This window comes from Mangifera indica, chromosome 14 (genome assembly GCF_011075055.1).
Source record: "Mangifera indica cultivar Alphonso chromosome 14, CATAS_Mindica_2.1, whole genome shotgun sequence".
In the NCBI taxonomy this organism is placed as follows: domain Eukaryota; kingdom Viridiplantae; phylum Streptophyta; class Magnoliopsida; order Sapindales; family Anacardiaceae; genus Mangifera; species Mangifera indica.
Genome location: NC_058150.1, coordinates 5,675,026 through 5,697,385, shown reverse-complemented (window position 1 = coordinate 5,697,385; position 22,360 = coordinate 5,675,026). Strand labels below are relative to the sequence as shown.

The 22,360-nt window shown below is 33.5% G+C and overlaps 3 protein-coding genes across 6 annotated transcripts; 1 reads left to right on the top strand and 2 right to left on the bottom strand.

Annotated features, from left to right (window-relative positions):
• Nucleotides 1–1,483: 1,483 nt before the first annotated feature.
• LOC123195479 lies at nucleotides 1,484–5,223 on the top strand. Its single transcript, XM_044609198.1, has 6 exons — nucleotides 1,484–2,609; nucleotides 2,702–2,922; nucleotides 3,282–3,498; nucleotides 4,023–4,108; nucleotides 4,436–4,527; nucleotides 4,683–5,223. Exons 1-6 carry the CDS (start codon nucleotides 2,520–2,522, stop codon nucleotides 4,922–4,924), a joined length of 948 nt encoding a protein of 315 aa, XP_044465133.1. The 5' UTR covers nucleotides 1,484–2,519; the 3' UTR covers nucleotides 4,925–5,223.
• A 3,603-nt stretch (nucleotides 5,224–8,826) lies between these two features.
• LOC123195901 (ELMO domain-containing protein B-like) lies at nucleotides 8,827–19,816 on the bottom strand. Of its 4 annotated transcripts, XM_044609765.1 has the most exons (11): nucleotides 19,482–19,816; nucleotides 18,525–18,627; nucleotides 13,236–13,375; nucleotides 12,529–12,632; nucleotides 11,885–11,953; nucleotides 11,288–11,403; nucleotides 10,845–10,899; nucleotides 10,539–10,659; nucleotides 9,954–10,001; nucleotides 9,741–9,835; nucleotides 8,827–9,463 (listed from the first exon to the last, which is right to left on the bottom strand). In XM_044609765.1, exons 4-11 carry the CDS (start codon nucleotides 12,622–12,624, stop codon nucleotides 9,362–9,364), a joined length of 702 nt encoding a protein of 233 aa, XP_044465700.1. In that variant the 5' UTR covers nucleotides 12,625–12,632; nucleotides 13,236–13,375; nucleotides 18,525–18,627; nucleotides 19,482–19,816; the 3' UTR covers nucleotides 8,827–9,361. The 4 variants fall into 4 exon arrangements, with proteins under 4 accessions (XP_044465700.1, XP_044465702.1, XP_044465698.1 ...); XM_044609767.1 differs by lacking the exon at nucleotides 13,236–13,375; XM_044609763.1 differs by lacking the exons at nucleotides 13,236–13,375; nucleotides 19,482–19,816 and adding an exon at nucleotides 18,960–19,386.
• Nucleotides 19,817–21,068: 1,252 nt separating this feature from the next.
• LOC123197029 (protein EPIDERMAL PATTERNING FACTOR 1-like) lies at nucleotides 21,069–21,752 on the bottom strand. The gene is made up of 2 exons (XM_044611210.1): nucleotides 21,624–21,752; nucleotides 21,069–21,538 (listed from the first exon to the last, which is right to left on the bottom strand). Exons 1-2 carry the CDS (start codon nucleotides 21,715–21,717, stop codon nucleotides 21,279–21,281), a joined length of 354 nt encoding a protein of 117 aa, XP_044467145.1. The 5' UTR covers nucleotides 21,718–21,752; the 3' UTR covers nucleotides 21,069–21,278.
• Nucleotides 21,753–22,360: the final 608 nt, after the last annotated feature.

Here is a 22,360-nt window from a genome sequence, read left to right as displayed (position 1 = left end):
AATAATACCACTTAAATGTCACCTGCCCTTTCAAAGTAAAAAATACTTTTTCATTTATGAATATGATCATAAATTTTTTGAAATAAAATATTTAAACAACATGTTTATATTTTTTTAATTATTATTTATTATACTAAAAAATTACTCCATAATTATAGCCTTAACCTTTCGATTGTTATTAAAAAAAAAATTCTCTTATTTTTTTATCGCAATATCAAAATACATAAAATCTCATTTGGAGAAGATTGATTTTCATGTTCCGGCCGAAAATAATACAGTATACAATAAGTTTTACTGAAATAAATATAATAATATATTAAAATTTAATTTTTTCGTTCAGTATAATAAAATATTATATTATAAATAAATATTAAAATAAATAAAATTATAATTATTATTTTATAGAATAGATTAAAAGACTATTTTTTATTTAAGATTTAAAAAAATATATATATAAATATTAATTCATCTTTTAAAATTTATTATCAGTATTAGAGGGAATATATATATATATATATATATATATATATATATATATATATATATATATATATATATATATATAAATAAATGCCCAAATGACTATTTCCCATCTAAACTATGCTAAATTCTTAAAGTTTCTTTTGTTAACTTTAAAAATATTATTTATCCAGTCATGGACCGTTAAACTTAACTGAGTTCGTTGGTCATATCATTCCCCCTTCCCCCCCAAACCCTAAAAACTAATATTTTTCCCCTAACCTAAGTTTTTAAAAACTGTATTTTTTCTCTTAGGGTTTTCAAACTTCATATCCAATTTTTTCGACGATGATCGATGATCTTCAAACACCTACTCTCCCTCTTCGACCATCCCTCCTTCCGGTCATACACTTTCGATGCTCCTAGGTGTCGTCGTCGACGAAAGACGCCTAGGAGCGTTGGACGTTGAATGGTCGGAAAAAAGAGACGTCGGGGAGGAAGAAACGTTGCCTGGAGATTGTTGGTCATTGTTAGAAAATTCAATCTGAAAGTTTAGAAACCCTAGGGGGAAAACTATTGTTTTTGAAAACTTAGGTTAAAAAAAATTATTAATTGTTAGGATTTTGAAGTAAAAAAGAAATTAAATTTAAGTTTTTTAATATTATAGATAAAATGATGTTTTCACCTTTGAATCAATCTATCTAATGTTTTTTTTTAACTCTATTCAAAATTAACGAGTGAGTATTTGCAGGAAACGCATACCTGGGGTGGCCTTTGGCCTCATTAAATTCGAAAAAGAATGCGGACTCCAGAGCCAAACCAATGGTCAGAGTTAGAGGGTTCCTCAAAATTGTATCATGTGCCTTGCCGTACTGGATAATGCAGGCCACGCGTTTTCACCGAATGAAATCAGAGTTAAATTAAAATTAAATGCGTGCGGAAATTCGATTTTCTATATATTGTCAAAGATTATAACAAAATTAACAAAATAATGAAAATGTCAAACATCCTAATCTACTTGCCTTGCAAGCCATGGATCCTGCGCTCCCATGAAATCCTGTTTCAGTAAAAGATACAAGTGGGTAATTATCTATCATATTCAAAGATTAATATGGGGAACAAGATCTTGATGCTTTGATTAATAATAATAAATCTTACATCTCTCTGTACTGTATGTGTATTTAGTTGTCACTGGAAACTCAAACCCAGGTTCCAATTGGATATTTTTCTCTCTCTTTCTCTCTCCTGCTTTTTCTTTCCCGGGAAAGTTGATTCTTCTTTTATTTTTTCTTGTTAAGAAAACGTTTCGGTTTCTAGCGCGAAACATAAAGCCTTCAACGTCTTTTCACCAGAAAACATGGGTTTCTGTTGAAACTAACAAAATTTCTGTAAAAACTTCCTGTCATTTTCTCTCCCTGTCTTCTTTCTTTTTTTTCCTTAGAAAACTTGCTTGAGTTCCGAGTTTCTTTTTGTTAATTTTTCATGTTTTGATATGTTATATTTTGATTTGGAATCGGAGAATTAATGTTGAATGATAATCTTTCGTAACTTTTTTTGGCATCGTGAAGTAGTCTCTGTTTATTTCTCGAAATTTGATCAAAGCAGAGTTGGCTTGAGTTTTCTTCAAGTTTAGAGCAAATAAAAATTCAAAGAACGGTCACTTGTTGCTTCACTTTTCTTCTTTCACGGATAATTTGATTTTCTGTAATATTTGGATTCTTCGGTGGCCGGAGAGGGGTTGAATGGGGCAACATTTGCCGGTAGAACACTAAACAGAAATTCAGAGAGAACAGAGTTTTATTTTCATTTCATATTTTGCTAATCTTCAATTTTCTTTTTCAGTGTAAAGCTCCGTAAATTTAGCTCTCTAAATGTCAAAAAATAGAATTTTCTCTTAGACAAAATCTGTTTTTCTCTTTCATAAAATAAAAATCCCTATAATTTCTCTCTCCCTCTCACTTTTTTTGTCATTGTTCTCTGTTTTTCGCTTTCCTTTCTTTTCAAAGTTGGTGCTGGGAGCCCTTTGAATCTCTCCCTCCCTCTCTCATTCGGTTGTGACCATGTTTCTTGACAAGGGGTCAACTCAATCTAATCTGGACTGCTTCCTCCATTGCACCACACCCTTAGTTTCATCTCAATTTCTCCCCAAGGTTTGCCATTCTTTCTGTCTTGTTCATTTTCCTTCATTTGGGTTTATGAATGTTTATAGTTGTTTACGTGATTGTTGGTTTTGTTTTTCCAGACAGAGATTAGGAACCTTAACACGTTATGGCATCCATGGGAGAGGGAAAAGATTGAGTATTTCACATTAGGTGATCTATGGAATTGTTATGATGAATGGAGTGCGTATGGGGCTGGGGTTCCTATTTCTTTGAATAACGGTGACAGCTTGGTTCAGTACTATGTGCCTTATCTATCTGCAATTCAAATCTTTACCAGCAATTCATCCGTGAATGGGTTAAGGTAATAACTTTCAGCTTTTACACTTGCACTTTAAATTGCTTTATTTCATTGTAAATTTCGTCCTGATTGATTGTGTTGTTGGATTGATGAACACCACATGTGGCTTGGACAGTTTGTGGGCCGCAGTGCTTAAAGCTTTCTGTTAGTACTGAGATTCCTCCATCAGTTTTTAACACTGAATTTGATTGATTGAATTTGTTGAAAATGATACATATTGTGGTTGTTGTCTTCTTAATGTAGTATGAAAGCTGCAGAAATTATAGTTTCTGCAGTTAGATTATTATTATTTTTCTATCTATTTCAAATGGTTGTATGTTGGAGAAAGTAAGGGTGGAATTAACTTTGATGGAGTTTTGCAGGGAAGAGGCGGATGATGGTGAGACAAGGGATTCATTTAGTGATTCTTGTAGCGATGAGGGTGAGAGTGACAAATTATGGAGATGGGACGGATGCTCTTCTGAGGAAGGAGGATTAGAGCAAGACAATCTTTTGCATGTGAATGATAGATTGGGTTACCTTTATTTCCAGTACTTCGATAGATCAACTCCTTATGGAAGAGTTCCTCTCATGGATAAGGTACTTTTTGTTAGTTCATAGTTTCATAGTCCTTTCCTGTAGAGTAACTTGTAGCTGTTTACTATATTGTTCACTTACATTAGTATCATTTCCCCCTTTAGTTTTTTTTTTTTTTTTTCTGGTTTAAGATATGAAAACATCTGTGGATTTGCAAGAATAATCTGAATTTCTTTTCATGAGAGGCATCTGATAAAGATAAAATGGAACTTTTGACCTTTGAACATGAAATTACCTACTTTTGGTGAATTATTAGTATTCTCTTCTCTCACAATCACTTAATACTTTGCATAAAATTAATAAGATTCATCTTGTCTTTTTCTAGTTTATATTGTCTTTAATGAGCATTTGTTTTTGCCTTTGGTAATATTGAGTACTACCTGTTCCTATTCTTTCAAGAAGAATATGAGGTACCATTCAGAATGTGGAATTTTAAATTAGTGCAATATACGTTGCAGATTCTTCATGTCTCTTTACTTCATGAAAGTATATGGATTCCAGATGCCTTATTGGTTCTTTACTTTCAGGTTAACGGATATGCTCGCAGATACCCCGGTTTGATGTCATTGCGAAGTGTTGATCTTTCACCAGCTAGTTGGATGGCGGTAGCTTGGTACTTTTCTTTCTCTCTTTGTGTGTGTGTGTGTGTGTGTATGCAGGTCAAATAATTAATAGTCTAGCAATAAATAAAGATAGAAGAAAAGGGCATTGTTTCCACATTTAACATGCTGTGAAATATTTTGTTTTTCTATTGCATTTTTACTGCATCTAGTTAAAATACATTGGAAACGTAAACACTCATAACTTGACCTATGGATTTTTGTAGAGTTGTTGACATTTTAAGGTCAAAAGGAAGTACGTGTTTTGAACATGAGCATGTCTATGTTTATACAAAAAAAATTATGCCATTGATGAATTGTTTTCTGGGAATATTATGCAGGTACCCAATTTATCATATTCCCATGGGAAGGACCATAAAGGACTTGTCTACATGCTTCCTCACATACCACACTCTTTCATCTTCTTTCCAAGGTATTCTTCCTTCCATTTTATTTCAATTATTTTTGCCAATATGCTCTTTCATTGTCACTTTGTTATCTAGATATATATAATTTTATAAAGTAATATATTTGTACAATATCAGCTCAACAAATTTTTGTTTGTTGTATTTTATGTCTATTATGTAGATATGGACCCTGATGATGACTTTGAGGGTGCTGAAAGGAAGCGTAAGGAAGGGGAAGGGATCTCTCTTCCTCCATTTGGTTTGGCCACTTACAAGATGCAAGGGAATGTGTGGGTCTCTGGCAATTGTGGCCGGGACCAAGAGAGACTAATGTCACTTTTCAGTGTGGCAGATTCGTGGCTAAAGCAGCTGAGGGTCCAGCACCATGACTTCAATTACTTCTCGGGGATCAGGCGTGGCTAAGAACCACTATTTCAAGATTTTCCATGAAAGTGACTGATCAGCTTCTTTTTGGGACTTGGTTTTGTGCTTTTAGTGTGAAGATTGTAGTTGATTCTCTCATTGTCATGCTTGTGTACATGAGCTAGCCCATCTTTTTTTGCTGCTTTTTACGCGGTTATCAGGGTTTTTATGTGGTTAGATAGCTAAGTCTGAGAGACATAGGAGAGGTTCTTGAACATTTGTGGATTGTGTAATACATTCGCTTGATCTTTAATGAAAATCCACCGGAGATAGAACAAAATCTTGCAGGTTTTGCTGAATTCATTAAGTTCCACATGTTGTGGGTTATCTTCATAATTCTATTCAAAAGATAACCCAAATTTCCAGGTGTCTAAAGCTGGAGATACGTGGGTCCAAAGTGTTGAAAAAATTATCACCGGTTCTCTTGTACCACAAACAGCATTACAGCACTAAATTCTGTGATTAATGGCCTTGCCATAATTATGTTTCTTGAATGAATGTTGAAAGCAATTTCATAACAGGAAGCTATGTGATTGTCTGTGTCAACGGCCATAGCTTCGGTCCATATGCATGCCTTTTCACTTTAACTGGTTAGCAAGTTAAGACAGAAGATAGAATTTTAAGGGTTTAGCTTCTGGGTAATGCCAAGAGAACCATATCTGCTAGAATAGAAGTTATATAGCATGTATTTGACGAAATGCTCTTTCATGTGGAGTTTTCCAAGCCTTAAGAAAGGCAGGACAGTAAGTAAGCTTGCCAAACTCGTCAAGACATGTGAACACTTGGTGAATGACAGACAAAAACTGGGTTTCGTTTTCATCAAGGTACGCTAATAGCCTATTGACGTTGGAAGCACAACAAAATATAGTAACATTTCTGGTTTACGCCCTGTGGAGAAGTTGGAGTAACAATGTGCTTGGAATCCCCCTCATGAAGAGGTTTAGGTTTGAGATTTAGTGACATTATATCAAAATCAGACTTTTGATTTATCTAGTATAATAATTTTAATAATTAGAATTAAGATTTTGTTTATTCAATATAATTAGTTCAATCTCAAAAGAATGATCTGACGTAAATAAAATTTTTTATCCTTAAAAAAAAAATAATTATATATATAAATAATGACGTATCATTATGTGATTGAATATTATTTTATTTTTAATATAAAAATATTTATTTATATAATAATACATCATTTTTTGTATACATAATGCTGCTTAACAAAAAAAAACATTTCTTTTTCACTACTTTCTCCATAAATGCTTAGTAAAAACATTGATGGGTCTGGTTTATTTTCAAATTCATGACAAAAAGTAAGTGGGGTTACTGTTGTGAATCATCTTTTCTTGTCATGATCCGAACTGGGGCAAAGCACAACTGGGTATTTGATATTTTCTTAAACAAAGCAAATATATCAGGTGATGGCACATGCAGTTGCTGGTTTTTTTCAACCCAATCCCATTTGAACAAGTTAACTCCACTATCAAATAACTACGAAGAAGATAAGAGAAACCCATCTCATTCATAGTTATTGGTATCATATATTACGCGTATTTTATTTTATAATACGATATAATATAAATTTAAAATAATATATATCATAAAATATATCGAATTAATATGATATGATAAATATATTATACTATATGATATATATTATTAATATCAATTAATATACATTTTAAAGAAAATAATAATACAGTAAAAATGTGTATGAAAAATTTTAAATTTTCAAAAATATTATTTTTTAAATTGATGATACGTCAATTAGGGTTTTTTTATTTTTTAAAAGTTTTATCATATAATATGATACTTGATATATGATTTAATTAGTATTATTTTATTATCTTATTTGGACAAATTACGTCATATTGATCTCAAAAGGGCAACCACTAACCAAATGTTATAAATTTATAATCTAAAGAAAAAGAAAAGAGACTTTTGGGGGGTGCAATGCAACTGCCAACAAACAAATTTAACATCATTACGACTACACATGGGCTTTGCTTGTTTAAGTCAATGTGAGCGTGGACAGATTGTTTGAATGCCACTAAGCACTTCATAAATTTCATAACCCACTTTGGCACTGTTCCCATTTGACAAGTGCCCACATTGAATTAGGCTTTCTATTAATTGATTAGATGCACTCAAACTTTCTATACCTATGAGCCACTTGTAAGCGAACTAATTTTATCTTTAAAGTAGCTATTGAGGTGTTAATTGAAAGACACTTTATATGTTACCATCGATGGAGATGGCAATGGACCCAAGAACAGTTGAAGACCTTAATTCTCGTTTTCATTTTTATATAAAATTTTTTTTATTGCCCTAATCGTATCTCGATATAAGGATAACAAGAATTGAAGAATTTTTTTCTCTTTCTCTTAATCCTTGCAGAAAATATTTCTCACACTTTCTCTTTCTTATTATTGCTAAAAAAAATAATTAAATATTTATTAAATCTCATGACATGTTTGCAATAGTTCAAAATTTTGGAGTGTAATTTAATACATAAAGGTTTAAGTTTATGTAGGAGAGGGGGCGGAGGATATATGTTGGACATATATTTATTCTTGTCTTCATCTTTTTTTTGGCTATAAAGATTTTAGTCATTTCGTCTCTATCTTTATTACGGAATCTTAAATAGAGAGACGCTAACTGAAAATCTGATATTATGGGTACTATATTTAGTTATCAAATCTTAGTCTCTGATATGTTAAAACAACCAACTATTCATGTCAATGCCATCATTCTCAAAATTTTACAATGGTACATCATCATTCTGTGATACCATGAGTGGTGTGTGCCATCTTTCATACTACAAATCATTTTCAGTCCACTTCATCTTTACTTAATTAAACCCAGCTGTAACTATGTAAACCTAAGCCAGTTAACATTTCTGTGTAAGCTCAACTGTTTACTTGTTCATATCATTTTCTCTGTTTGGCTCAAAGTCTTTATCTTAGATGAAAGGTATAAAATAAACTAAGCAAGTTTTGAAGCTAAGGATGTTTCACTTTGCACTCTAGGTAAGCATGGAGCTGACACATAAGTTTTATCTTGATTAACACCACTACGCCAACAGCAAAATATACCATCTCTGACTTGATTAACCGTGCTCTTTGGATAAGTATGCTTTGGGTCAGAAGTTGCATCCATGCCCATTGAATGAGTTGGGCCTAACCCAAACAAGGCCAATCTGTTACATACAGAAGTGGGGACCTTGACAACCAAACAGCCCTTTTTAGCACATAGAAAAGTTTAATTTTACTTATAAAAAAAACTAAAAAAAAAAGTTCAATTTTGTTTTAAGGGTTTGGTTTTGATTGAAACCTTTAAATTTTGAACATTAAGAACCTTTTTAGAGGCAATATAAATGAAATAAGATAATTGGATTTAGAAAGTACCCCATTGAACAATCTTTTTTATAGTGATGCTATGTGCATAATTTTATGTACAAATAATAATATATCATTATATGATTGGATAATTTTAAATTTAAGATAAAATAATACCAAATCATAATAATGATATCTTTATTTACACACATTATTTATACATATAATTTTATTATTAAACTATTTCCTTCATGAAAATGGCGTCAGCATTAGGATTGGCCTCTCTAGACATGTTACCTCCAACATTTGGCAAACCAAAGCTTATACCTTTAATGTGTGGATAGGTTTTCGAAATCCCAGCCAGCTTGCAGTGGTTGCCGCCACCCACATCCACCAGCAACCCGACATTGTTAAACCCATCTTTATATTGTGATATAAATGCCCTCATCACAATCTTGGCAGTCCATGCCACGCCATTAGGGTTTACTGTGATTGATCTTAATGCAAGGTTATCAATGAATTTGTATAAAAACATGTGGCGTTAATAATTTTGAAGGCATCCCATGGTCACTTGAAAGCAATATCACCTTTAACACATGGGGCGAATTACAGTAGCTAATAAATACACTCTTTTAAAATAAGCAGCTATCTAGAAAATCTAAGCATCATATTGACAACAGCATCATCTAAATAAACTAAACTTTCTGCATAAGTTATCTTAACAGATTATTATGACAAAAATCCAACATGTCATTACCTGGAAACTGCAACCCAAAATAGGTGACAATCAATCGATCATTGACGTTGTCTTATCTTTGGTCTTTAGCATTGATCGACATAAAATCGCCAATATTGCTAATAATAGATAACAAGAGTCTATGTCAATCTGAAAATTTAGCTACAGTCAATTTAGTTTTTGCAGGGTTTGCTGCCAAATTGATCCACAAAACTCTGTTATCTTGAGCAGCGTCCATTGCCCTGTATGAATATCAGCTGTAAAAACCTCAAAAACATACTGTCCTGGAGTAGCTCTTCCTGGATAGGTCTTTGGATCAAAATATTCAGTTTCATTTACTCAAAGAGTTGCAGAGAAAAGAGGTTAGTGGTACAACAGGTTGTATGCCGGTAAATCATGCACCCGATGAACATCTTCCAAAGCAAATTCTCTCTCCAATTGCCCCCGGGTTACTTTTAAAACTTCCTGCAAGAATGGATATATACTATGAGACTCACATTGAAAATGGTAACAGATTTAACATCATGAATATATTGAATTTAATATCACCTAATGCCATCAAGCAGTATTATTAACATGTTAAAGAAAGAGAAGGTTCAGTAGCCAGCAGTGACATATTCTTGGCAAATGTGATACCCAAAATACCAAGCATGCTTGCACTATTAAAATATATAAACATTTTCCTGAAGTGTGTGATTGAGAGAGAAAGAAAGAGAGAGAGAAAGAAAGAGAGAGAGAATACATTAAACTCCATATAGGAAGCATGCATTGCCAGCCACTGAGCATCCATCAATTCAAAAGCTATACAGTAGAGTACATCAAAGGCTTGTTCGTCTTCTGCAAATGTGAACAATCAAATCATGAGCTAAAGAACTTGGAAATTGGAAACTCATTATCACTTCAAGAAATGCTATGATACTTGATCCTAAAGTGATTAAAGTTGAAATCCTTTTACCTCCTAACATTCTAACAAAATTGATTCCTGGCAGACACCTTGGTTTATCTGCAAAAAAATGTAAGAAACATTAGAGAAATTAAAACTTTTTTTACTACAGATTTTACGTAAATAATGAAGGATTTCATATTCACACTTGATAACTATTGGTCCAAAGGCAGCAAGAAATTCAAAATTTTTTTCTTCTATTCTGGGTCCTGCTATCGCTGACAGTACAAATAATGGCAGGCCTTAAAGATATAATATTTATCAGGAAAAAATTAACGATATATTTGGGCAGCATGGTAACTCAAAATGTAGAGCTTGAGTTTAATTGAACAAGTACATATGTGAGGTGATTGATAAGTCTGAATGGCAGGAAAGAGAAAATAGAGAAAGATTTTGTACAAAATTGAAAAGATAAGTTCATCAAATGGAAAACCTCAAATTTTATTGATGAAACAGTAGGATAATGACCACTATTGATAGAACAATTTGATTTAATAACCAAACACCTTTGCCGGTGAATCTAATTCTTACTTTTCAGACACTGATAGGCTAAACAACTGAATGCAATATCAGACACTAATGAACTTGTTAACAAACCTGTGAATAAATCCAACATCTGAATCAACATAAATGACACATTAATGCCAGCAACAGCAAATGGGTATTCCCAAGTTGCTCGTTTACCATCTTGCTTGAACAACAACCTACGAAAAGATGCCTTCATTTGAATGTTTATACAATTAGTAACAAGTATAACTCATTTCTGCTAAAATTTAGACATCCAGACATCCATGCAACCGAACAGAAATAGAGTAGTATACCAAGAGTTCAGAAAAACGAGAAGAAAATATTATAATTTATTATAATTTCTTACAGTAGCCATACAACAGAATAGAGACTTACTGGATAAGTCCTGGCGAAAAACAGTAAGTTTTCAAGAGCAATAAAACCGCAACCCCTAGTAAGAGAAGTCGAAATCAGTTTGAAATGTTGTAATTCTTTAGAAAATTATACCCTTTTTTCAATCTCATGTATTATTGTGGCATCAGAAATAACCAAGTTTTCAAGGTTCCTAAAGGCATTCCTTCTCTAATTTGAAGCTCATAGCAAACCATTATTGGGACATCAGAATAAGAAAAACTCAAAGTTTCATACCATTTCAATAGAAATTGGAATCACCTGCTGTTCATTTTATGTTCATTATCTAGATTGATGCTCTTATCATATGAGCCTCCAAACGGTATATTTTCTTTTCATTTTTTCTGTTAAGAAGGATGATTACAGAAATTGCTCCTGTAATAGCTCTCACCCAATTTATAAAGTATCTTCACATAAAAGAAATGTACCTAAAGTCAGTTGATGGATTAGGACCTTGCCATCCCATTTCTTTCCATTGCTCAGAGATTAATCCATTCAGAGCAACATCTGGAAAGGCAATATCCCATAGTGCTCTAAGAGATTCCTGTCATTTAAAAATGCAAATGAGATCTATCAATCCATTTGGCATAAAGCATTATTACAAGCAATATAAAAATAAGATAAGACTGAAGCTCAGAACCATGCACATCTACAATGAATGTGCAAGAGAAAATAACTATACACAGACATGAGATGTGCAGTCAATCAGGCATCAACAGATACTGTTCCTCAGATGTAGCACTGAGAACTACAAAAAATGTGTTTTTGTCCCGATAGTAATTAAGCCTATTCAGATCATGGTACCCTATTTTGCTCATACCAAAGATCATAGGGAAGGGAGTGCAAGATTTGCCTGAAAAGATCAAGTGCCATGTTGATAATCCATAGAAATGTCATAAATTGCCATATTAAAAAGTCTGATTGATGCACTTGCTTCTATAGTTTACTCAAATCAACACCAGGATAAGCATGGAAGAAAAAGTTTAAGAAAAAATTAAAAAGTCTAAGAAGAATGAAGAAAATACTTGATGATCGGGGCGATTCTCGTCAAAAGGAGTTTGTAATCGCTCTTTAAGTCTTTTAAGTATTTGTTCCTAGTAAGAATTTTAAAAACAAAAGGTAAGACCAAAGCATGAAAAATGAAATTACAAGAGAACACATCACATCAATCCCACTAGTTAAAGGGTGATATTATGTTTACTTATAATGAGTATCAATTTGGGCACCAATAATGATATGTAACTATATAATTAGATGTTATTTTATCATTAATTCAAAATCACCTAATCACTTATTGATACATCATCATTAGTACCCAAATTAGTACTATGCATAGTTTTATAACAAGTTAAAATAAGGAATTCAGCTTTTCATTGTTGCAATAAAACAATCCGTAAATTCTTTTAGCATGATGTCATTGCACTGACACCCTAGCAAAAGAAAGCAAAACAAATTAGCTTTTAAGCAGCTAACCAGATACCTATCTGAATAGGTTTCTGTATATTGACTCCTATATGCTATTGAACAAATGACACAATCTACATGTATAACTTGCATGCATAGACACTGTTATTTGTCTATGCATATATGCATGAGAGTGACAGAAAAAAAGATGCAAAAATTGAGAGAGTGCTGGATGGCAGAAGACCCTTAATGAGCATTTCCTTACCTGACGAGCTGTCAAAGTGTAGTTGCTAAACTTCTCATTACGTCTATTGTTTGCACGGTTGAAGAGCCCTCCTATCCATGATAGTGGTCCAACCATAGCACTAGCTACAATTTCCAGAAACTGATGAGTGAGATAACAGATCATGCACTAAGGGTAATAATTCAGTTCAATCACCTTAATTGAAAAGTTGAATAGTTAAACAAGCAGCTGAGCAGCCTTGAACTTGGTAAATTTCATATTTAATAGTTTCCATTACCATGATTCTAATGTCTGTAACAACTCTTGAAAAAACAGGAGCCTTTTGAGTTTGAGTCAAAACAAGAAGCAAAATATGTTAATAAATGATAAAGAACATAAAAAAATATATAATAAAAAGGAAAAATCAGTTTTTAAATTTCAGCACTGTTGAAGTAGAAAGCTGAAAAGGCAAGCTTCAGTCTTCTTAATTGATGAGCTGGCACTGCCAGCTAGGACTGCTAGTAAGAGGTCAAATATGCAAGTTGTATTCACGCAGGTTTAGTTTTCCAGTTTTTAGTTTCTATAAATATTGTAAGCTTCCTCTGTAATCAATGGATTGAATTATAAGAAATCAGTCAAATTCTTCAATTTCTCAGTTTCTTATTTTCCGATCTTGGCATTAGAGCACACGGAGGAGGTTATTAACAACATTAAAACACACAGAGTTTGAGATGCAGAACCAGACTTACTCTTCCTTGTTGATGAATAACAGAGCTTCGAACAGTTCACGACCTTGCTCTACAATTCTGTGACTCCAACCAACCTCCACAAAGGCAATTTCAAGGTCTGGAAATAGTGAAGCTCCATGGATATCCTACCTCTATTGTAACTGCTCAAGACAAGATCTTCATGAGTCATTTTTTGTTGAAACTTTTCAGGGCGACAGGAACCAAATTGTAGTATAATTCAGCCTACCACCCTCAATCTAAGTGTCAAATGGAAGTAGTAGATCGTAGTTTAGAAACGTATTTACGTTGCTTTGTTAGTACATAGCCACGAAAATGGATTAAATGGCTACCATGGAATGAATACTGGTTCAATATGACATTTCATGTAGCGATAGATATGACACCATTTAAGGATTTATCGGGTCCCAACCCCCGCACACTTTTACAGTTCATGGACAAGCTTTTCTCCAATGAAGAAGTGGCTAACCAACTCAAAAAGCGCAATCTGATTTTAGATGAGTTGAAAATCAACTTGTTGAAAGCCCAACAACAAATGAATAAATATATTGACACCAGCCAATGGGAGGTGAAATTACAGGTGGACGACTGGGTTTTTTTCTTAAGCTGCAGCCCTACTGTCTCCACTCCTTAACTAGACGCCTCAATGAAAAACTTGGCTCTCGATTTTATGGGCCTTATCAAGTAGTGGAATGTGTTGGGGAAGTGGCCTACAAGCTGGAATTGCTACCTGATGCAAAAATCCACCTTATCTTCCATATATCTCAGTTAAAAAAATCCATTGGAGATACTATTAGTAGCCAACCCCTCCCTCCCCCCCTTGTTTGTCTATTGATCTAGAGTTACAACTCAAGCCCACAACAGTGAAAAACATAAGAAATTTGGATGATGGAACTCTGCAGGCTGTTATACGATGGCAAAGACTTCCAGATTTTAAAAATTCTTGGGAAGACTTTGTTCTAATTCAAGCTTGATTCCCTGATTTTCACCTTGAGGACAAGGTGAAATTGCCTTTTTTGGGGGAAGGGAGAGGAAGGGGAAGGAAGGAGATTGTTAGACCCTTAAAGTATGTATGAGAAGAAGGAGAGGAGCATGTAAAAAAGGAGAAATAGCAAAAAAGCAAAAAGGTTACAAAAGAAGACCCAGGTGGCAGAAGCAAAAAAGGAAGGAAACAATGCTTGGTAGTGTATATAAGTAGGAGATGGGGAGAGTGAGAAGGATTATGTTTTTGAGAATGAATTTGTAATAAGGAGGTATAGACACCTCTAATAGTCGTAATTTATGAGCCGGTTGTAATCAACATTTCCCTATAGCAATATTACTAAATTTTCCTCATACAAACCTATGGTTGATTGAGTGAATTTGATCTTGTTCTTTACAAATCCTGGTGTGAGTGACTAATTTTTGCAGGAACAATCAGAGAGTCTATCAAACTCGTTATACCACAAGTTAAACCCTAAGTTCAAATTTCACATATACAAAGGATGCATAATCTTTGCTTGCTATCTTATCATCACAGATTACTTCAAATTTGCATTTTGCAAATGTACTTCATTCAGTCAATTTTTGTAATTCACTTTGTAAATACCATAGCACACAAACTGAATGTGATTCTGTAAGGATGACAAATTCTAATATCAAAGTGCTGTTACTTCTAGATTTTTTGCTACTTCTTCTGATCTTACTTTGTTACACAGAAGGCTTGGTCATTCAAATGCTTATGTGCTCAAAACAATAATGTCAACAAGAAAAATTCAACCTAAAAATGTCTCTTGCAATAAGTCTTTTCCTGAATTTTGTAATGCATGTCAATAGGTAAATTTCATTAATTACATTTTCCTTGTTCAAATTCAAAGGCAAAGTCTCCTTTAGAACAAGTGCATACAGATTTGTGGAGACTCGCACCTTTAGATTCTACTTCAGGTTTTAAGTACTATATAGCTTTTGTTGATTATTATTCAACATACAGTCGGATATACCCTCTAGTCACTAAATCATAAGCTTTCTCAGTTTTTGTTCATTGTCACACTCTCACTGAAAAACTTGCAAATAGCAAACTCAAAATCTTGTAGTCTAATAATGGAGAAGAATTTAAACCCTTTGACTTACCCAAAAGAAAAAAAAGAATCTAAACCCTTTATACCTTATCTTAAACACATGGGACAGGTTTTAGAACTTTCTGTCTATATGCTCAGTGCCAAAATCGAAGGATAGGGAGAAAACACAGATATGTAGTAGAAACAATATCAACCTTGCTTGCACAAACATCTCTACCTTTCACCTTCTGGTGGGAAGCCTTTGTAGCTGCTATCGTTCTTCAAAATATATCACCTTCCAAGCTTTGTCTAAACATAAGCATAACTATACTTTTCTAAAATGTTTTGGATGTGTTTGTTTTCCCTTTATAAGACCACACAATAAACATATATTTCAATTTCATTCCACAAAGTGTGTGTTTCCTGCTATATTACTCAACACAAAGGTTACATATGTTTGCATAGTTCAGGAAAGATTTATACTTGAAGGGATGTTAGTTTCAATGAATCTGCATTTCCATATTAAATCTTTTCCCCACTAGTTCTTGGGATTCTCAAGCTGATTTCAGTCCACAACTGGCAACACCAAGGAGAACATGTTCTATCTCTCAAAATGGTGAGTACTCACTTGATGATTCTTTAAGCACACTCATTTTAATCATGAAACAACACATACTCATTCTAATAGGAATTCAAGTGCTTATTAGTCTCCTGTAAGACCAGATTTAGCAGATTCTCTAAGAGTCAGTAATTCTGATTCAAATGACAGTTTATCTACTCCTGCTAATTGTCATCCCATGATAATAGAAGCTAAGCAGGGATTCTTAAACCTTAAGTGTACCTAGCTTCTTCCACTACATCATTACCCTTAACTGTCTCAGAAGCAATTGCGACTGCCCACTGGAAGCAGGCCATGACAAACGAATATAATTCATTCATGCAAAACAAGACTTGGGACCTGCTTCTAGGAGCCCAGGCATGAAATTTGTAGGCTATAAGTGGTTTTCAGAGTTAAATTTTGTCCTGATAGTACTGTCTTTAGGTACAAAGCAAGGCCCATCGCTAAGCGATTTCTTCAAATTGCAGGTATCGACTTCTTTGAGGCTTATAGTCTACTAGTTAACACTTCTGTGGTAAGAATTGTTATTACTTTGGCTGTTAAGTTGGATAAGATATCAAACGAATTAATAATGCCTTTCTCAATGATATCTAACTGAAAATGTCAATATGGAGAAGGCAGAAAGATTTGTGGATTGTAGGTATACTAGTGATGTGTGTAAACTAGACAAAGCACTATATGTTTCAAAACCAGCTCTAAAAGCCTTGTTTCATAAACTTAGCAAAGCCTTGATTAGATTTGAAATGCCAAATCTGATACTTGTTTTTTATCTGTTGAAAAGCAAGTCATATTGTCATGCTACTGGTGTATGTAGATGACATTTAGGTACAGGAAGCTGTGCAAAATTAATAGCTCAAGCCATCTCAAATCTTAATAAGAAATTTGCTCTTAAAGAACTAGGATCAGAAGGGCATTTTCTTGGGATTGAAGCCAGCAAAGATACTACTGGAGGGCTGCACTTGTCTCAAATTAAGTATATTCAGGATCTTCTAGTAAGAACTGATTTAGATCAAAGTAAAACTTGTCCCATACCAATGGTTATGGGGCGCAAGTTCGTTAAGACAGAAGGAAAGCATTTGAGAGATAGAAATATGTACAGGAGCATTGGAAGCTTTCAGTAAGCTACCATTTTTTCAGACCTGAACTATCTTTTTCTGTAAACAAATTGAGTCAATTCTTGCAGGCTCCAACACTGTACACTGGTCTACAGTAAAAAGAATCCCTAAATATCTAAAGAGGATCATGGTCTCTACTTCATTCCAGGAGGAAGATATCAAGTTGAAGGTTTCTCAAATGCTGATTGTGCTAGTGATACTGACAACAGAAAGTCTGTGAGTGGTAATTGCATATACTTTTATGGAAATCTTGTTTCCTGGGATTCAAGAAAACAAATTACTGTAGCAGTTCAAGCACAGAAAGTGAGTACAGGTCACTTTCTCAAGCAGTCATAGTAGTTTGGATTTGTTCCTTCTTGCTGGTACTTGGAATCAAGTTATCAAACAGACCTATTCTGTGGTGAGACAACCAAGAAGAAGCAGCACTAGCCTATGATCCTAAAACTAAGCACACTGAGCTTGATGTGCATTTCATCAGAGATCTAGCTGTAAATCAGAAACTGCAGGTAATATATATACCAACTTACGAGCAAATTGCAGGTCTATTAACAAAGCCATTTACTGCAGACGGATTTGATTCTTCAAGAAGAAATTGAATGTGTTTCAGAGTGCAAGAGCTTAGCTCCAGAGTTTTCTTTTAGTTCGAGGAAGGACATTATGAAAGAAGACTAAAGCTTGAGGATGGACATTGAAGTAGAAAGGCAAAGTGGCAAGCTACAGTCTTCTTAATTGATGAGCCGGCACTGACAGCTAGGACTGCTAGTAAGAGGTCAAATATGTTTGTTAGTTGTATTCAAGAAGATTCAGTTTTCCAGCTTTTAGTTTCTATAAATATTGGAAGCTTCGTCCTGTAGTCAATAGATTGAATAATAAGAAATCGGTCAAATTCTTCAATTTCACAGTTTCTTATTTTTCATTCCCAGGAGCACTCAAGATATGATTAAAAGCTGCAGTAATTAAGAAATTTGTGCCAAGTATTTCATTCACCAAACAGAGTATATGATGGGTTCAATTTGGGAGTTTCTGTTGCTCAGCATGATAGAACAAAATTACATGAAGCATCAGTTCTTTTCTGGTAACTTCAAACTAAGTATCAAGGAAATTAATCTTAGAAGGCAAGATGGTGCTACCGTTTGCATATATCCTAGCCAGTGTCTCTCAGAGTGTAACATCTTTACTGAGCCATCGGCATACATTAATTGCAGAAAAACTGTCGCTCTAATAGCATTCCAGTGGCTCCGCAGAACACCTTAATGAATAAAGAAGAGAATGTGTGACACCCTATTTTTATTTTGGGAGAATGAACCACACTCCATGTTGTCAATCAATGCATTAAGGTTAAAATCATAGGGTTAAAACAAAGAACTGCATTAATGCTTTTTATCTTGTCATGTTAGAACCCATCAAGAAACATTCTCGATTAAAAGCTGACACAAAATACAGGAATGATAAATTTTTATTTTGAAGCAGAAATTAAGCTAAAGCGGAAATGCTGAGAAGGGTGTTAGGAATCTACACTTACTGAAACATTGAGCTAACTGCGATATCACAGGAGTGGAATTATGTGACCATTCCAACTCTTCATCATACTTCTTCTGTCTCCAATAGATTTCATCCTCATCAACCTACATTTCAATTTTGAAAGAACCTTCTAGAATCAATTAATTGCTAAAAGGAGGAGTCTAGCAAAGTGGGCACAAGGCTATACGCGGATCATCTTTCACTGAATTTAAGTTAAATCATCTAAATTCTGAACAAAACAATTCATCACTTGTAAGGACTTGAGGAATTGAAAGAAAATAAACACATTTTAAATATTCATCGCACAGCAAGAGCAATTCTTGTTAACATGATAATAAACAATGATCAACTCTTGTAAGGAGCACACCATGAGATAAAACATTGCAGTGCAATAATTTCTAAAAGAAATAGTGCTAATTAGAAGGTGAGGAAATACACTGTGAAGAGAAGAACAAGAAGGAAAGCATTGTCTACCCTTCATTAATCCCGTGAGGGGGCCAAAAATTAAACATGAAGTTGTTTCAGTCTTTTAGACCGAAAGCAAAAGCACAAAAAGAACAAATAATAAAAAGCTTGAACAAATGTGTGAAAAATGATTGCGCCTCATCATGATCTCTACACATTATTCAACTCCTTATCGTTTCATAAGAAATGGAATAATTAATAGGATAAAATGTAGATATACCCAGAAGCTGAAAAGGCGAGCTTTTATGAAGAAGAAAAAATAATAGAATCAACGGACTCTTTTAGCATTACTTTAAAGCTTGAAAAGATTACATCCATTAAAAAACCAACAGTGCAAAGAGGTCGCATCATGAAAAAGAATGAAAATTTTGGGAAAAAGTGTGGCAGGTGTTTCAGCTCTGGAAAACACTGACAAACAAGACGAAAATCGCATCCCAGCGAATACACACACAAATGGACACACAAAGCCTTAAGGAGAAAAAGGGAAAAATACCTTTTTATGGGTGTTGAAAGGAAAACATATTGGTTACGATGGTGACGATGAAAAGAAAAAAGCGGGTTCCACTGGGGCAGAGTGGTGGGACCAGAGGTCCAGAAGTAGGAGGCAAGAAAGTGAACAAGGTTTGAAGATGGAGATGGAGAAGATGGCATTTTTGTTAAGATTAGATTTTAGAATAGAAAGAATGTTGGTTTATTGTTGGTTGGAGTTTAGAGGGTTGATTTGTCTCTCCCAATGTTCTTTGATTTGGAAACCAAGAAATTTCCTAAAATCTTGCCTAAACCGTAGCTCACGGGTTTCTCTCAGTTGAGGCCCTCACCATAACCGTAACTTCTGCTTAGTTTACGACTTCTTCCCTCATTCGTTGCCTTGGTGGTTCCTTCTTTTTGTTTTTTTTAAGTAAATAACATTATCCCACCTAAGGTTTGACATAATCACATTTCCACCTCTAAATTACATAAAAATCTTTTCCACTTCAAACCTAACTAAGGACATAAGGATTAAATAGTACTTTTAACATCCATCAATTTTGAAGTAAAAAATAATAGGTTCAAATATTTTAAATATAATAATTTAATCTTTAAAATATTAAAAAAATTATAAAATAATCTTTGAATATTTTCAAACTTACATATTTTTTAAAATTATTATATGACATCAATAAGTATAATTATAATATAACATTTCACTTATAATTTGTTACATTATAATTAATTTTTTAAGGGTATAATTATCATTTTTTAAATTATTAGACAATATTAATATTTTAAAAATTTTCTAAAAGACTCTCAAACTTTTTTTCAAATTTTTGATAACCCCTAATTTTTTAAAAAAAGACCCTATTTTAACAATTAAAATTTATTCCTAATATACCCTTATATGATAAAAACACCTAAATCTATAGATAAAGAGGAAAAATGAGTGAGATTGAAGGGAAAGTGAAAGAAGAGACTGCTTATATAGAATACTTAAAATATTATTTTTAATTTTTGTTAATTTAAAATTATATGATAATTTTAAAAAATAAAATATAAAGATAAAATAGTAATTTTATTTCTTAACTAGAGTTTAACTTTGGATAAAAATATTATTTATACTTTATTTTACGTTTAAAAAAATCATGTATCTCAACTAATTATGAAAAGGTGTTTAATGTAGCCCATGGAAATCGGATACAATAAAATTATGTGTATAAATAATGATATATTATCATGTGATTGAGTATTATATTATCTTTAATTTTTAATAATATAACTATATGATAATATATTATTATTTATATATAAAATTATATAAAAAAATTATACACATAATATTATTCGATCGAATAACTTGGGCCAAACTTGAGCAAACCAGTTAAACAGGCACAACTTATGCAAGTAGCCCATTCACCGGCTAGAATGGCTGCAAGCGGCTGGATCACAGTAGCCCTTATATTTTTTTGGGTTTCTCTCCCTAAAGGACTTGAACTGAAAAAAACATACTAATAATACATGTCCGTTCAATATAGTGTCTTTTTTTTTTTTTTTTTTAGTTTTATTTATTTTTGTAAACCACGAAATTAAACGGTAGCCCAGGGTATCTTCAAAGCAAATGAAACATTGGCAAAATAAGAATGGAACAAAGTAGATCAAACTCTTTTGAATACACAAAGGAAGCCACGCCTACATTTCATGGCAAAATTGGAGAAAAAAAAATTTCCCAAAAAAAGAAAAAAGAACAAAAGAGTCCAAATCAAAAGATGGATTACTCCTAACTACCAGTGATTATGATACAAAATGAAGTTAGAAGTCATGGAACAGGATAAGACTTGTTATTACACATGCACTTATAAGCCATTGGACAAGTCTCAGCTTCTTCAAGTGATGCGCAGACAAAGCTAACCATGACCAGTCTGCATGGCGAACAGGAGCCGCAAGCATGCGAACAATCTGGCAAACTTGACCCTGCTATTTGTAGCGTCTCAGCGCCCTTTCTCTTCATTACACCTTGCACTCTTTCCCAGTACACTTCGGGGTTTGTAATTATTCCATAATGATGATGCCCATGATCTGTTTAACGGAATATAATTAGTATATGATAGCAAAATATGATGCAACTAAATAATATTGGAAGTTAAATATGCAGAAGTCATACGTGAGTTTGGCTGGCCAATCTGTCTCAGAGACGTTACAGAGGGAACAAAGAAGATGGCAATGAGTAATAAAGCAATACCAACAGAACCCTTCATTTTTTATGTCTTCTTCTTCTTCTTGTACTCTTTGTATTTCTCTTACTAAAGAAGAGGCGATGACGAAGGGAGAGGCAGAAGAAGATGAATATATAAATGGGAGGGTAAAAGAGGATGGTATTGAAGCAAATCACAGGCAAGAGTGTGGAGTAAGGAGTGAGAAAAGGGAAGGTCACATGAAAGAGGATGCATAAGAAGATTGGTGATCACAAGTGCTCACAGGAGTAGCCTTTCTGAATTTGTGATTACAGATAAAGTGATGATAGAATGAAGAAAGGAAATCAGTGAATAGAAGTGCTTCTTTTTACGTGAAACAATGGCAAAAGACATAAATGCGAAAGGGTTTTGGATTGGATTGGACTAGTAATTTCTCTCTAGCTCTTTATTACTTGAACTATTAATATATAGAGTAGCGTGGGTCTAATGTGATTGCCATTAATGTCCTCTGGTCGGACCATCTGAACCCTCTTTCTTTTGAGTTTTCATTAATATCAAGTACAAATTCTCTTCAATATTAATTGAAACGCGATTCACCGAATTGTTTCAAGAGCAACTGCCATTCAACATCTCACACATATTTTGGTCATACTTAGCCTGCTGCCTTTCTGAAATGCTCTAGGGGCTTCCAAAATTTCCAAACATA

What these genes read in the sequence shown, in the direction of transcription:
- LOC123195479 (XM_044609198.1), top strand. Translation starts at nt 2,520, where the DNA reads ATGTTTCTTGACAAGGGGTCAACTCAATCTAATCTGGACTGCTTCCTC. An exon ending in TCATCCGTGAATGGGTTAAG is followed by an intron (nt 2,923 to 3,281) that starts GTAATAACTTTC and finishes GGAGTTTTGCAG; the next exon opens with GGAAGAGGCGGATGATGGTG. An exon ending in TCTTTCATCTTCTTTCCAAG is followed by an intron (nt 4,528 to 4,682) that starts GTATTCTTCCTT and finishes TCTATTATGTAG; the next exon opens with ATATGGACCCTGATGATGAC.
- LOC123195901 (XM_044609763.1), bottom strand. Translation starts at nt 19,004, where the DNA reads ATGAAGGGTAGACAATGCTTTCCTTCTTGTTCTTCTCTTCACAGT. An exon ending in AATCCATCAACTGACTTTAG is followed by an intron (nt 10,900 to 11,287) that starts GTACATTTCTTT and finishes TTCTCTTACTAG; the next exon opens with GGGTTGCGGTTTTATTGCTC. An exon ending in TTTTGTTAGAATGTTAGGAG is followed by an intron (nt 9,836 to 9,953) that starts GTAAAAGGATTT and finishes TCACATTTGCAG; the next exon opens with AAGACGAACAAGCCTTTGAT.
- LOC123197029 (XM_044611210.1), bottom strand. Translation starts at nt 21,717, where the DNA reads ATGAAGGGTTCTGTTGGTATTGCTTTATTACTCATTGCCATCTTCTTT. An exon ending in GATTGGCCAGCCAAACTCAC is followed by an intron (nt 21,539 to 21,623) that starts GTATGACTTCTG and finishes TCCGTTAAACAG; the next exon opens with ATCATGGGCATCATCATTAT.